Source organism: Zootoca vivipara, chromosome Z1, assembly GCF_965207765.1.
Source record: "Zootoca vivipara chromosome Z1, rZooViv2.hap1.1, whole genome shotgun sequence".
Lineage (NCBI taxonomy): Eukaryota > Metazoa > Chordata > Lepidosauria > Squamata > Lacertidae > Zootoca > Zootoca vivipara.
Window position 1 is genome coordinate 52,143,903 of NC_142583.1, and position 16,447 is coordinate 52,160,349.

General features: G+C 45.2%; 1 protein-coding gene across 2 annotated transcripts in view; it reads left to right on the top strand.

The window, feature by feature from the left end:
* Window positions 1-13,482: 13,482 nt before the first annotated feature.
* PAPSS1 (3'-phosphoadenosine 5'-phosphosulfate synthase 1) overlaps window positions 13,483-16,447 on the top strand; it is a 53,900-nt gene continuing 50,935 nt past the window's right edge. The window contains exon 1 of one of the 2 annotated variants that reach the window (XM_035112135.3): window positions 13,483-14,024. In XM_035112135.3, coding sequence (XP_034968026.3) covers window positions 13,965-14,024 — 60 coding nt within the window. In that variant the 5' untranslated portion in view covers window positions 13,483-13,964. The remainder of the gene's footprint in view (window positions 14,025-16,447) is intronic. The other variant, XM_088660469.1, reaches the window with a different exon arrangement.

Below are 16,447 nucleotides of genomic sequence, written 5' to 3' on the forward strand. Positions count from 1 at the left end.
ACCCTCACCTGATATCTCTGAAAAAGAAAACTATGTAGGGCCGTTTGGAAGAGAAAAGATATATACATAGTTCACATCATCTGAGCTATAAAAAAATCTTACAAAAGGATAATAATTGCAATGATGGGTACTGCAAGGGAAATAGAAGGAGGCCTTGCTCAGAAAATTAACGTTAAGATGCTGTATAGTAATCTAAAACAAAAAAGATACAACAGAGAACAAACAGAACTACTATATGCTTATTAGAGGAAACAATGTGCAATTGCACAAAGTATTATCAAGAGAAAACAGTTCACAGAGTGAGGATGTTTAAATGGCAATCGTCAGGCGAGTTCTCTTTATATTAACAGCAAGTTGAGGCAGAAAGAGGAATAGAGGGCAAATGTTTGCGCACCTGTGTTCTAGCAATTCTGCCAGAAAAAGAAAGCATTTGGTCTTCTGATTCAAAGCTTTCTTTGTTCTTTAGCTTTTTACTAGCTTCTTTGATATCCATTTGCCATCCCTTCTTAAAAATTACTGGCAGGTTTCATCCCCCCCCCCCGCTCTGCCCTAGCATTTTTAAGTATGATTCCACACTATAATTTTCTGGAGAACAAAAGCTCCCTATTAACATACTTTTCTGCAGCACAGTGAAGGATTGCAATCTAATTTCACAGAGATATTTGATTAAAATCTGATCAGTAAAGTCAACAACCTTCGAACATACAGCATAAAGGTATACAAATAGTAATTTGCACTTTGAAAAATATATATATTTTCCTAATTTTCCCAATCTTACATTCACTTCTCCACATCAGTTTGCACTTTGTCTCTTTCTTAAAGCATGTCTTCACCAGCATTTTAGTGCAAATTTCTCCAAATATATACATTTTGTATGCCATTTTACCTAATATACAGGACACATTTTTGTAAAGCATTTCCTCCTGATATAATGCATTTTAGTATGTTATTTTTGCTAACATATATATTTATATACCCTAGTAAAGGGTGCTTATAAATATATAAAAGGACGCAGGTGGTGCTGTGGGTTAAACCACAGAGCCTAGGGCTTGCTGATCAGAAGGTCAGCGGTTCGAATCCCTGCGACAGGGTGAGCTCCTGTTGCTCGGTCCCAGCTCCTGCCAACCTACGGTAGCAGTTCGAAAGCACGTCAAAGTGCAAGTAGATAAATAGGGGGAAGGTAAACAGTGTTTTCGTGCGCAGCTGTGGTTCGCCAGAAGCGGCTTTGTCATTCTGGCCACATGACCTGGAAGCTGTACGCCGGCTCCCTCGGCCAATAACACGAGATGAGCGCTGCAACCCCAGAGTCGGTCACAACTGGACCTAATGGTCAGGGGTCCCTTTACCTTTACTTTTACCCTAGTATATGCATTGACTTGACTGAAGAACCGCATCACAAAGTTCAGAGACGTGTGGATTTCAAAGGATGGCTGAGTTTTGGCCCATATGTTATTTTTGAAATGTCAATTTCAAAATTGAATGCAAACTGAATTGAATTTCGCTCCCCTCCTTAGCTGTGCTGTCTGAGTAAAAGCTGACTTTAGAACGCAGAGGCTGTTAGCTGTCCCAGATCCCTGGAGCCAAACTGTTTGCCTGGTTTCTATAAGAAACTTTAAGAGATGATGATGATCGATTCTCCACTGGTGTCCAGAGGCTGAATGTGATGACATTCAGATCCTTTCCAGCCTCCCGTTGGAAAATGCCTGCATTTACTCCCCTGTTCTTGCTGTTATCTCTATTCTTAGAGATATGGATGCGTTTCCAAATCTCTTTAAAAGGGATATGAAACAAACTGTTTATCCTTCGAAGATAAATAGGTGTTCCAGAAGTGTCCTGCTTTATATAAGGAAGCACGGAAGCCAGCAACAAGATGTTCCAAAGAGCGACGATGGAAAGGAAGGTGAATTAAGGGGCAATGGGGATGCAAATGGTGGAAGATTGGACAGGGGATGGAGATCCAGTTTGGAAGGAGGAATGATTGCAAGCATTTTTTCATTCTTGGAATGGAGAATGGAAAAAGAACCAGAGGAGAAAGTATTTTGAAGAAGCATCCCACCGACCACAACTAACCAATATTTTTTGTGAACATTTATCCTCCGCAAGGAGCTATTCTACACAATGTTGCTTTTTTTTTTTTAAGGAACAGTGAGCTCTAAGTATGATCTCCTGCTACCTGATTCCATTGGGACTAGTTATAGGCCAACACCTGCTAATGGCTATTGCCCACGGCATGTTTTTAAAAACAAACAGTCCCTCTCCAGGGTCTTGTCGACCAGGCAGTTTCTGTTATGTAGCCAGTGTTCACCCCTGAGAGTTGGTACTTAAAGATCTAACCCCAAACGAGTTATGGACTCTTGTTGCCTTAGGAAGGACTGTCAACATTCCGTGTGTGTACATTTCGTAGACTCCAGAAACAAAAGCAGAGCACACAGTAAACCACAAAGAACACAATGTGAAAAGACTGGCAGAAATTGTTCCAGGTGGTGACAAATCTCTGTTTTTGCAGAAAATTTATATGTCTTGACTAATTCCAGTGGACCAAAATCTGGAAACATCCTGCGGAAACTGTAGAAACAATATTTTTTCCCCCCTAATGGTTTGGGGAATAAAGATAATGGTAGACGGTCTGGATAATAGTCCGGTGATGCACCCTAGGAATGTCAGCTTGGAATGCAGGAATGCATAGAAAACCGTTTGTTTACATTGTGACTCATTACATCTGCCATTCTGTGATTTGTATGTAAGAGCAAGACAGAAAAGGGTGGGGAGGGGAGGGGACTCTACATTCTCTGGTGGGGCAGCTGGAGGAGGTCCAGGAGCCAAGGGGCTCATCCGAGGTTGCTGTCTGTGCTGAAGGTTCAGGCAGTCAGAAAGAGATGGCAAGAGACAACCATGTTGCAAATCCTATGGGGGTGCTTGACCTGGAAACTATGATTAATTCCAGGCCAGGAAAAGGAAACAGGAAAGCTGATGACAAGCAAGGAGAAAGAAACAGGAAATGGCAGGCTGGGAAATGCTAAAAGAGAGTCCAAAGGCAGGGAGGGGTGAATCCTGCTTCAGCTCCACCCCAAACTGAAGGGAAAGTTAGGGAAGAGGTGAATAAAGCAGTGTTTCCCAACCACTGTGCCTCCAGATGTTTTGGGACTACAACTCCCATCATTCCTGACCACTGCTCTTGCTAGCTAGGGATGATGGGAGTTGGAGTCCCAAAACATCTGGAGGCACACTGGTTGAGAAACACTGGAATAAAGGATGGTTGTTGACCCTCTTTCCTCCCTCCCGGCAGAGAGGGAGGCTTTGATCCTATAGGTGCTGCTTCTTAAGAGCCTCCACCACAGGGAAGACTCTTCAGAAGCAGCAGGATGCAGGGGGTTTGATCCTGAGGAGGTGCTGCTTCTTAGGAGCCTTCCCTGAGGGGTCTGGGGTGACTGGGGCATCATCCAAATCAGAGTTTTCTTCTGGAGACCTGAAGCAGTGAGCAAGACACTGATCACCTTCCACAAGTTGGATGGCAGTCTTCTGAAATGGGAAGCCTTCCTGCTATGTATGCCAGTAGGTTAAGTTAGGTTCTTCTTTTGACACTGCATTGGAATGCAGATAGCCCCTTCTCCAGATACTAACTCTCAGTTCCTTAAGAGAGTTGTTGAATATTCTTTTAACACTGACTGGAGGCAGGCTTGGGGGCCCATCCACTGTTGCTCTACAAATCTGAAGGTTTTGCATCCTGCTATAGAAGCCAATTTGCTTCAAGTATGCTCTGCTTGGTATTTATTATGTGAAACAAATATAACAAAGACATCACACATCTCTGCTACTCTCTCCGCCAAGGAAAACCTAAGTCCTGCAGTGATATCTCCGGCTTCTTACCACCTGGGGAAGAGGGGCTTGCATAACTTCATGAAAGTAGAGGAGCTTTTATAAAGATTCACATATATAAGCTATGGGATCATTTCAGTTTGTTTCTTCTTTGATGAAAAATAGATCATGCACATTGATGAACAATAAATAGATAGGAGGTGAATTCAGCCTGATCTGCCCTTGGATTATAGCCTCATAAATTATTGTTTGAAAGATGCTTTGATCACATCTTTCAGTTTGACCCTTGGCTAAACTTCATTCCTATCAAATGCTATGTTTTTCACAGTTATGAAAAATAACACATTACGCTCAATATTTGTATAAAACGCTTCATGCTGGAATTCCAGACGTATAGGGGCAAGGTAGAAAAACATCAAGCTGATCTTTAAAATATGACTTTGAAAAGGAATATTTGATAACTGAAACGGCTTGAACCTTCACAGCTTAGAGAATTGTTGTGGAGGCAGGTTTTTAAGCTTTCTAATTTAACTAGCTCTAATTCATTGGCTGTGAAGTTACTATTATCCAACATGAGCCATTTGGAACTGGCAGTTTACGAATCTGAGAGTACTGTTAGACTGCAGGTTTCTGCATTTGAAGTGGATCGAAAGACTCCAGTCAAATCTGCACCATACATTTAAAGTAGTATCATACCACTTTAAACAGTCATGGCTCCCCCTCCCCCTCAAATTGGAAATTGTAGTTTATTAAGGGTGCTGAGAGCTGCTAGGAGATCCCTATTCTCCTCACAGACCTACAATTCACAGAGTGGTTTAACAGTCAATCCCTCTTCCCAGGGGATTCTGGGAAATTTGTGAGGGGAAAGGGGGTCTCCCAGCAACTCTCAGCACACTGACCAGCTGATTTCATTTATTTTATGATGGAGTAGGGAGCCTCTACCCTGTGGGCCAAATACAGCTCTTCAGGCCACTGTAACTGCTCCTTGGGATAGTCGATGTGCCATACCACACCACTTACCTAGCTCACTCTTTCCTCTTGAATCCTTTGGCCTGGTTGGAAAGTTTCCTTGAACTATGATGAGGCTTCTTGCTTAACTGGATTGAGAGATAGAGAAGGGATGTAGAAACATCTGGCCTTTGCACAGCTGGAATGGAGCCCACGGTACGACGATAAAATCACAGGCATTGTTCCATTTCCCGATGCCTCTGACCCTGCCCAACACTGGCACATAGTCCCCTGGTAGGTCTCCCACAGGAGAATGCAGTCCTTGTGCTGGAAAACATATCCTAGGCCAGTTTATGATGTCTTCCCACCCATCATTAATGCAAAATAAAAAAATTCCTTCAGTAGCACCTTAAAGACCAACTAAGTTTTTATTTTGGTATGAGCTTTCGTGTGCATGCACACTTCTTCAGATACACAGTGTGCATGCACACGAAAGCTCATACCAAAATAAAAACTTAGTTGGTCTTTAAGGTGCTACTGAAGGAATTTTTTTATTTTGCTTCGACTCAGACCAACACGGCTACCTACCTGTAACTATCATTAATGCAGTTAAAAGTAGGCTATAACCTTTGCTTTCATAACCAACAAGCACAAAGTTAAATCACTGCTGAGGTGCACTCACAATTGTGAGGCCTGAGGAGAAATGTAGATGTTCAGCGTGTGAGCTCTGATGAGTCACAAAGACCTGGGTTTGAATTCCACTTCTGCTCCCCAAAAAAGGCCAAAGGGGTGGGGGGGAGATATGCTCTTCCTTTAGCTTCCCTCCCTTTTCCCTGACACAATGTGGTCTTCCTGAGCCTCTCAACGAATCCTTTGAATTACTGGGATGGTGGTTTGATACACATTCTCCAAACACAAAGCCCACCCACCCCCAACTTGCAATGGCTTTGGTGGTCAAATGTGGACTTGGGGTGTGCAGCACTCAAACCCCCCCCCCCCCTGTTTTGAAGTTTCATAGTCATAAGGATTTTTTTTTTAACACGGAAACATGCTCTATCTTACAGTTGCTTTTTAAGGCTTGCCTTGGGTTCCTCCAGGTCATCTTTGAAAGAGGACTTTTCTACTAAGGGTATGGCAGGGCCACGCAGTGCACTGGCACCACCAATCCAATGCTTGTTAGTGGACCTGCATGGCCCCAACCTCAGGCCCACCCCAGAACCATTCAGACAAGCAGCAACAATACCAGTGTTGACTCCACTCTACTCTTGTCTTTTCCATTCCGGAAGGTGTAAGCAGAGATGGAAAGTGGCCTTTGTCTTAGGCCTTAGCTAGACCTTTGCCAGCGAAACTTTCCAGACAAAATGGAGACTTCAGACGCAAGGTATGGGGTCCCACAATGGTGGCAAACTGATGTTCTCTGGCAACGTTTGTGAAGGACAATAATTTTCCCCCTTATTTATTTTGTGGTAGGGAACTTGCATCCTTGGGCATTATTGGATTACTGTGAGAGGAAAGGAGGGGTTATTGTTACTGCAGCTCATCCTTCATGCTGCCCTAACTCCCACCCTACAGTCTTCGGTCTCCTCTAAGCACTGAGTCATGACAACTGCTCTGAAGCATTCAATACAAGAGCATCACAAACCACCAGCAGAACACCGACCCAAATATTAGAGCAAAAGTGTCTTCAGAGCACATTTAAAGATGTTTTTCCACACCTGCCTAACAGCACATTTTGTACTTATTCTGTTACACAACCTAATCTTGGAAAGGACCTCACATTTATTTATGTCTGTCTGCAATGGAAAATACTGTCAAAACTGCTGACCTGGGAGTGGAAATGAAAGCAGGCTTAATTCCTTTGGTTTTGTTCATACCAGTGGCCTCTTTTTTCAACACTTTGGGGATAAGTGAATATTTTTGAAACTTAAAACGTATAACTAACATCAACATAGAAGGAAACATTCTAAAGAATTCGAGTAAGTATATATTTATTTTAAAATTATTGTATTAAAATATTCCTTTTATAGTATTCAACTTGATTTTACTCAGAACAGGCCCAGTGAAAGTAATGAACAAGATCGATTCATTAATCTCAATAGATCTGTTCTGAATAAAGCTTAGTTGAACGCCACCCGAGATGCTTGCCTCTGGATCAAAAATAACCTCGGCCTTGTGGGCTAAATGTGACTCTCCACAGATGTACCCAGAGATCAAAAGAATTTGTTTCTCTATGTAACTACGGCAGTCCAAATGATATGTGCTCAGAAATGGAGGGAGGGAACAATACCAACAAGGGAGGAGTAGCAGATGAAATTGATGGAGTATGTAGAATTAGCAAACCTAACTAACAGAATAAAAAAGCAGGAAGGGAGAGTTTTTTAAGAACATGGGGAAATGTTTTTAGAATATCTGATGAATCATTGTTAACGGGTTAAAATGTTAGCCAGATTAGAGGAAATTCAGCAGAATAAATGAAGAAGAGATCTAATGAGAATGGGAAAAAATGGAGCAATTAGAATATGCAGAAGCAACGAATAACTAAAAGGAACCATGGAGGGGGGGGTAGAGAAGTCAATGATCAATGTATTGTCATATTGGTTAATGATATATATATATATATATATATATATATATATATATATATATATATATATATATATGCCCTCCAGGCCTCTTATTGCGACTCTTTCCAGGCAACACTGCTCCCCCCTCTCCAGGCCACACGCCTCACTGGCTGTGCTTTGCATCCTCCTTGAGTGTTTCTGCCTGTTTGGAATATGCCCTGGAACTCTGATAATGCCTCTTGCTTGCCTGGATGGATGGTAGAGAGGAGTGGGTTTGAATGTGTGTAGAAACCAGCCTACTAGGCAAAGGTCCACTTCTGCTCCCGCTTTGCCTTCTTGCCCCACCTCCCATTGGCATGTGGCCTCCATAAGGTTGCCTAGAACAGAATGTGTGTCGTAGTCCTGTGCTGCTCAGCCACAGCAGAGCTCAGTGGAGGGAGAAGCCAGCCAACCAGCCAAGTCTCAGGGGGGTACTTGCCTGGAGGCAGAGTCCATATATACAAGGTCCAGCCCAGCCCTAAGGTCAGGAGTATCTCAGTTCGTGTAGTCAGACGGTATGGTGGTCAAGAATGCCAAGGGTCCAAGGTCAAGAAGCAGCAAGGTCTGGTCAGGAAAGACAAATGTTGTTTCCAGCAACTGACTGAGGCTGGAAACTCTGCTTAAGAAAGCTGGAGCCTGCTGGTTCTCATCAGGAGCAAGAAGGCTTATCAGTAGCAGGGGGAGTCACTTCGCCTTCTGCTCCTTCAGGTTGCTGTTCAGCAGGTGAAGCCGACTCCTGGCCCAGGACAATGTGGCCCTTGGGGTAAAAATGGTTCCCCACCCCTGCAGTCACCCACAAACTACCTTAAGCACCTGGGCAGGACGACATCACCTGGTACCATTACAGCATCAGATAATTGACAGATGAGTGACTCTGCCCACCTGTCAAAGTTAGCCCACGAGGGTGGGGAGATGAAGGTCTGGCCCACTGGTCCAGAAAGGACCCCCACTTCTTAGAGATTAACAATCTGTCTGAAGTGAGCCTCGGATTAAACCTAGAGACTACCCGAGATCTTCCAACACCTCTCGCCTGTCCCGCGAAGATATCAGATAATTTTTCTGAGACAGCTTCCAATGATTTACTTGCCCGACTCCCACTTGTTCTGGTCTGTCTCAGTAGTGCCCACAAGGCAAGATATTTCCAGCACCTTGGAAAGCTCCAATTGAACAACTTGCTCTGGTGAAGGTTGGAGGTGAACTGAGGCCTTAGAAGTCCCTGCAGACGCCCCCCCTCCAGCTTCCTCAGTCAATGCAGTTTTGTCTCAGCCCAGGGGTACTGCCTGTACACTCCTCTCTCTTGCCATGATATTCGGGGGCAGTTTCTGGAAGGGGGGGGGCTCTATTATTCAACAAAACTAAAGACAGCTTCTCTTACTTTGCCCAAGCCTCTGGTTTCTGAATCCCCAGATACATGAATAGCCATCGAAATTTGCAAGTTGCAAACAGATGCCTGTAGGCCCAGCCAAAGTTTAATACTTCAAAGCCCCATAGATTCCCCCCCCCACTGAAATCAATGGGGCTTCAAGTGATTAATTTGGTGTTTATGGTAAGCGGATACTGCTGAGTGCATTTCTGTAAGAATGCAGTCTTTTAAATTTCTTTAGATGTCCTCACCCATCACTGTTTCTCTTTTTCTTTTCCTGTTGACTGTTATTATTAATCATGATCACTTTCAGGATGCAGAGGCTCAGAGACAATTGCCTGGACCCACAATTTCAATGGGATGAGTCAAAACTAGGCAAAAAGCTACTTTCCATATTCCAAAGGTTATCTAAAACCATCATTAAAGGTAAAGGTAAAGGGGCCCCTGACCACCAGATCCAGTCGTGTCCGACTCTGAGGTTGCAGCGCTCATCTCGCTCTATAGGCCAAGGGAGCCGGCGTTTGTCTGCAGACAGCTTCCGGGTCATGTGGCCAGCATGACAAAGCTGCTTCTGGCGAACCAGAGCACACGGAAACACTGTTTACCTTCCCGCCAGAGCGGTACCTATTTATCTACTTGCACTTTGACGTGCTTTCGAACTGCTAGGTTGGAAGGAGCAGGGACCGAGCAACGGGAGCTCACCCCGTCGCAGGAATTCGAACCGCCGACCTTCTGATCAGCAAGCCCTAAACCAGGCATCCCCAAACTTCGGCCCTCCAGATATTTTGGACTACAAATCCCATCATCCCTGACCAATGGTTCTGTTAGCTAGGGATCATGGGAGTTGTAGGCCAAAACATCTGGAGGGCCGCAGTTTGGGGATGCCTGCCCTAGACTCTGTGGTTTAACCCACAGCGCCACCAATTTAGATAATTAAAACCCATGTAGGCTAATTTTAACATTGCATCCTTATGATCTGTTTTTTCATGCGACAAGAACATTAAAATACATTGCTGTGATTGTTGAGTTTTACTTAATAGTGCAAGAAATCTTAAGGGACATTTGCTATAAATAAAGCGAGATAAAACTCAAGAGGCCAGCATTATACCCCTCTAGAAATAGCACCCCAGCTTTTCTTTAAAAAAAGTTTGAGTGACCTCTAGTGGAGAACACATACCAATACAGAAATAGAATTGCTTGCAATCTCTCCTGCTCTGGTATGGGTTATTATTATTATTATTACCTTTTCAACACATCTGCAAAACAGCTACAACATGCAAATGGGGAAAATATATGCAGCTTCTTACTTATAACAACATCTAAAATGAGACGATAGCCCAGTCAGGAAAAGCCTAAGGAATAAAGGTGTTTTTAACACACCTTGAGAGCACCCCACTGCAAGTGTTTCTAGTATAGCTGGAGGGGACTGTTCCAAAGTCTGTCCCGAATCTCTCATACTTGTGCTCCCTTGGATAAGACTCTGGGTTCTAATATTGTGAGAGGGGAAGAGAAAACATCTCTGTATCATTCATTTTCTTCACATTGTGCAATGTTTTGATCACTGCATCTTATTTAGAGCCTCTCTGGGGAAAGTGTGAACAATGGAGAAAGTGGACAGAGAAGTTTCTCTCTCTCTCTCTCTCTCTCATATCACTCTAACTTGTAGACATCCAAGGAAGCTGAATGCTGGAAGATTCAGGACAGATAAACTGAATTTCTAAACAAGGATCTGAGAATAATCTAAAGCACAATGATTTAGCAGTGCACTAAAATATCCTAATATTGTTGACTACCAGTACTCAGGCTAGACCCACTAAAATTAATGTACATAATTTCCCTAACCTTAACCCTTTAATTTTAGAGGATCTATTCTAAGTACAAATTAGTTGAATACCACCCTGGTTTAGCAGGTCAGTCTGTGAAGAATTCTGACTGCAAGCAAACCACAAACGTCAAATCTTATTTAATTTTTTACAATAAGTAAAGGTAAAGGGACCCCTGATCATCAGGTCCAGTCGTGTCCGACTCTGGGGTTGCGGCGCTCATCTCGCTCTATAGGCCGAGGGAGCCGGCGTTTGTCTGCAGACAGCTTCCGGGTCATGTGGCCAGCATAACAAAGCTGCTTCTGGCGAACCAGAGCAGCGCACGGAAACGCTGTTTACCTTCCCGCCGGAGCAGTCCCTATTTATCTACTTGCACTTTGATGTGCTTTCGAACTGCTAGGTGGGCAGGAGCTGGGACCAAGCAATGGGAGCTCACCCCGTTGCAGGGATTCAAACCGCCGACCTTCTGATCAGCAAGCCCTAGACTCTGTGGTTTAACCCACAGCGCCACCTTACATATAATTATTTAATTATATTGAATTTAGATGAATGACCTTTAATACATTTTAGTTACACTTTTCACAATCGGTATGGTAAAAGGGCAAAGAATGAGAGAAGTTTATCTAGCGTAAGAAAAATGTGTGTTGAAAGAATTCTCAAATAATCAATAATTTTTGAAGGCTTGTTTTCCACTGCTGCTGAGCTATTTAATGACTGCTGTAAGGGGATGAAAACTTCAGGAAAGCAGGCTTAGGTGTTAAGAAAGAACTTCCCATTAAAAAGCGGCTGGCCAATGGAAGTGGTTGCGCAGTTAAATATTGATTGCTTTTCTTTGTGGAGACTTTGAGCAAGGTGGTAGATCAGCCTACACTGGTTCAGAAGCGAATTTTCCTTTAAAATTCTGTCGCACTTGCAAGAGGCTGGTGAACCTCTGAGTAACCTTCCCATTCTTCAGTTGCAGGGGGTTGGACCAGCTGACACCCAGGATCCCTTCCAAATCTACAATTATATGATTCTATGGAAGCAGGCAAATCTTTCCGATTTCCCTGGATCAAGTATATCTGAAAGTGCTTCAACAATGGGACGTGCCGATGCATTTGCACCATACCAAGCACAGCCCGGTCAACCTCCCTGGGAGTAGCTGTGGCACAACAGACTGGAGATGCGGGGAATGGTGTGCAGGGCCGGATTTAGGTTTGATGAGGCCCTAAGCTACTGAAGGTAATGGGGCGCTTTGTATGTCCAGCTGTCCTTTGTCAACAACCAATTGTCACTGTTTTTTGTGTTGAATACATGCTACAGTGAAGGAAAATAGTTTTTGATCCGCTGCTGAATTTGCCCGTTTGCCCTCTGACAAAGAAATGACCAGTCCATAATTTTAATGGTAGGTTTATTGTAGCTGTGAGAGACAGAATAACAACAGGAAAAAACCCAGAAACCCAGAAGACAAAAGTCAGAGATTGATGTGCATTATAATGAGTGAAATAAGTATTTGATCCCTTTGCAAAAGATGACTTAGTACTTGGTGGCAAAACCCTTGTTGGCAATTACAGAGGTCAGACATTTGTTGTAGGTGGCCACCAGGTTTGCACACATCTCAGGAGGTATTTTGTCCCACTCCTCTTTGCAGATCCTCTCCAAGTCAGTAAGATTTTGAGGCTGATGTGTAGATACTTGAACCTTCAGCTCCCTCCACAGATTTTCGATGGGATTGAGGTCTGGAGACTGGCTAGGCCACTCCAGTGCTTCTTCTTGAGCCACTCCTTTGTTGCCTTGGCCGTGTGTTTTGGGTCATTGTCATGCTGGAATACCCATCCTTGACCCATTTTCAATGCCCTGGCTGAGGGAAGGAGGTGCTCACCCAAGATTTGACGATACATGGTCCCATCCATCGTCCCTTCAATGCGGTGAAGGTGTCCTGTCCCCTTAGCAGAAAAACACCCCCTAAGCATAATATGTCCCCCTCCATGTTTGACAGTGGGGGTGGTGTTCTTGGGGTTGTAGGCAGAATTCCTCCTCCTCCAAACATGGAGAGTTGAGCTGATGCCAAATAGCTTGATTTTGGTCTCATCTGACCACAACATTTTCACCCAGTTCTCCTCTGGGTCATTTAGATGTGCATTGGCAAACTGCAGACGGGCCTGTACATGTGAAGATATCTGGCTGGTTGATAAGGGATCGAATACTTATTTCACTCATTATAATGCACATCAATCTCTGACTTTTGTCTTCTGGGTTTTTTCCTGTTGTTATTCTGTCTCTCACAGCTACAATAAACCTATCATTAAAATTATGGACTGGTCATTTCTTCGTCAGAGGGCAAACGGGCAAATTGAGCAGCGGATCAAATACTTTTCTCTCTCACTGTATATGGCAGGAATTTATGGACCTAACAGGTATCTTAAGGCCATTTGCCACTGCTGCTGTATGTAGGTTTTATTTTGTTTTTTATCTTGTATTTTGGAAATGTACAGTTTTTTTTAACTTAATTTTTTTGGGGGGCCCCAAGAGAGTGCGTCAGCCCGCTTGTTTAATTTATACGTAAATCCGGCACTGCGTCAGCCCGCTCCACCTCCCAGGGAGCAGCTGTGGTACAACCGACCCCACCTCCCTGCATTGCATGGTCCTCTACTGTCTAGCTGTGTAGGGTGCGTGTGCGTGTGTGTGCAATACAGATTATATTTTGAAGGCTATTAAGAACTGTAAGGGTGAGATATAAATGCAACAGAGGATGCTCAACTACCTTCCTCCCGCCTCCGCCTCTTCTTCCACTAGCAGGCAAAAGAGAGCAGCGCCGGCCAGGCTAGAGGGGCAAACCCGGAAGCACTGGTCCCCATCCGTTGCTCCTCCTCCTCCTTCCCTTTCATAGGCCGGAGCCGTCTTAGACGCCGCCCTCCCCCGCCTCGCGCATTTCTCGCCTCCGCCCTCGTCTTCTCCCGCATCAGGGAAGGCGCGCGCGCGCGCGCGGAGAGGCAAGCGCTGTGCGGCGTGGCAGTCAAGAGTTGCGCGTTCTGGGAGAAAACTGGGAGCGCGCCCCCGTGCGCGTGGCCAGAGCTCGCTTTCTCTCTCTCTGCCCGGCCACTCCTCCCCTTTCGGTCCCTTCTCCTCCTTGGCTCGCGCCCCACCTACTCTCCACGCGTCTCCGTTTCACCAGCCAGCCAGCCAGCCAGGCGGGCGCAGGCGCGCGCGCGCGCAGCTCGGGCAAGAGCCTCCCAGCGCCAAGCCGGCATCTCCAAGCAAGCAGCAGCAGCATCCTCCCCTCCCCGCCCCAACTCCCCGCCTTCAGGCCCGGCGCCGAATCCTAGCTCTCAGCGCGCGCGCGCCTTGCCTCTGCCCCCCGCACCTCCTCCTCCTCCTCCTCCTCCTCCTCCTCCTCTGCCAACATCCCCGGCGTCCCGGGCTCTCTTGCAAATGGATTTGCCCGCGAGCCACTGCAAAAAAGTCAAGCTGAGCAACAAAGTGCAGAGTTGGGTAAGTCTGTTTTGTTTTTTTAAAAAAATCTTTTTAGCTAGTTGCAGTTTGGCAAAATAGCGCACCTGGTGATAGGAAGGTGGCCCCTTCCCAATGAAGAAAACAGTCAAAAGAGAAAAGAGGAAGGGGCAGAGGGATGCCGCCCTTTCGTTCCTGCCGGGATGCGGCTTTGCTCGAGCAACCTTTTGGCGTGGTGGTTTTTGCTGCTGGCTGCCGGAGGCTCGAGTGGGGTGAGCGCAGTGGCTTGTAGCGCCTCTCTCTTTGCGTTTGCACAAGATGGGGCAGGCTTGGGAAGTGGGTGGAGGCTGCTTGGGATACGAAGCCTTGCTCGCTCGGCAGGAGGATCGCATTTCAATAGATTTCACTGACGTGTCTGCATTTTTATTTTTATTTTTTGCTTTGAGGGAGGAAAAAAGAGAGGAAGGCAATTCATCTCTTTGCTCTCCTTGCTGCAAATATCTCTGGTATAGCCTGTCTTTGTGAATGAGATTAAATATACCAGTTCTCCGTTGCTAAGAGTGGCCTTCTAGTGCCTTGTTTGCTTTAAAAGTTGTGGGTGGCAAGCATAACTGTGATGCAGAGGAGCATGTAACCTCATTCAGCATCATTTCCCCCTTCTCTTTTTTCCTCCTTTTTCTTCATGTCTATTGGAGGAGGAAAGGAGTGGGATCTCAAGAGTACAATGTGAGCATTCATAAATCTTGGGCAGCCCCAACACTGAAGTTCTTTGTGGGTTGCCTGTTGAATGAGAGCACTGTGGAAGGAGGCATGAACAAACTTGGGTTTTATTTCCAAAGGTGCCAACAGGTCAATTTACAGTACTGGCCAAAGGCTAGGAAACTACTGGGGGCAGTGGTGGAAAGAGGCCTTTGCTAGAAAAGAGGTGGTGGGTTTTGATGGCATAATGAATAGCTGTAGTTAGGGGGGGGGGAGGTGTGTTGCTTTCTTAATGCATGATTCTAAAAGCTTTATCACGATATTTTTCAAATGGAAGAAAAAATAGGTAGAAATTTAGAAGGCGTCCTTTACCTATTTCATGTCAAAGATTCTGCTTTAGAAAAAAGGACTAGTCTTGTGATGCGTGTTGTGATTGTGAGACCTAGAATCTGGCCATGTGAACATAGGAACGGCCCAGTGCCACCAAGCCCATGGTCCATCTGCCTCAGTATTGTCTACACTGACTGGCAACAGCTCTCCAGGGTTTCAGATGGGGAAGTTTTACCCAACCCTTCCTGGAGATGCTGAGGATTGAACCTGGGACGTCCTTCTTGCAAAATAGATGCTCTTCTACTCTTCTACTCTGCTATATCCTTTCCTAAAGGGCTGTCAAGGAGGATGGAGTTGGGCAATTGAGGTGATGCAGAGAGCATGTTATTGGTGGTTAAAATTCCTTGATGGTCTGCCTTCAGTTGGTTAGAGCGTGGCGCTGGTAAGGCCAAAGTTGCAGGTTCGATCCCTGTTTGGGACATCTGCATATTCCTGCATTCCAACTCTATGATTCTAAGGCCAGAATGAAGTCTGAAATGAGCGTTGACTAACACTGACCTCAGATTCCTGCTTGAGTTCCATAGCTTCTTCTGATATGCCTCCTATAGCAGCACTTTAGCTAAGAGGAAAAGTGTTCCTGATGAAAACATGTAGCCCAGAAGAGCAGCTGGAGTGCTCTTAGTTCACATAACCCTTAGCCAAATCATGGCTTAGCACAGGGATTGCCAACCTTTTCAGGCCTGTGGGTACTTATGGATTTTTGAGTGAGTGCTGTCAGTGCCACTCCTCCTGGTCGCTCCCTATCCCCTGACCAGATCAGTTTCCATCCCTCCAAAAGGCAGAAACAGAGACTGTGCATGTGCTTCACTTTTTCAAGGAATCTGGGTAGAACTTGAACCCAGCAGAATTGACCTGAGCCTTGAAAAGCCCAAAATAATTCACAGAGGAAGTGGGAAAGAATGCCACTCTTGCAACTTTCCCTTCATCTCCATGTACTTTTTGAGGGAGAAAATGTTAACAACTTCCATCACCTAATGGCCAAGGGAGCATTTGGATGGAGGCTTTGTGGGGGCTAGGAAAAGACTCTAAGGGTGCTGTGTTGGGGAACTGACTTAGTATAAGCATGTGGGTTCCTAGAGAGAAGTTCATGACCACTTCTTGCTTCCCCTGGTCCTGCTACTGTCTTGCAATCTGTGGCAGAGACATGCTTTGACTTACTGTACAGTACCCTTGAAACCAGACTCGTCATTTGTCTCCTACAGACAAACCATGAGCTCTAAATGAAGAACAAGCCACAGTTACATCTCATAGTCCATCATGTGACAAACCAGGAAATCAGAGGCTGTAAGCTCAGGGTGGGGAACCCTTTTGGCCTGGGGTGCCAGATCTTTATTTCACCCCCGCCATGCCAGCTTTGCCCAGAGGGCAGCAGCAGA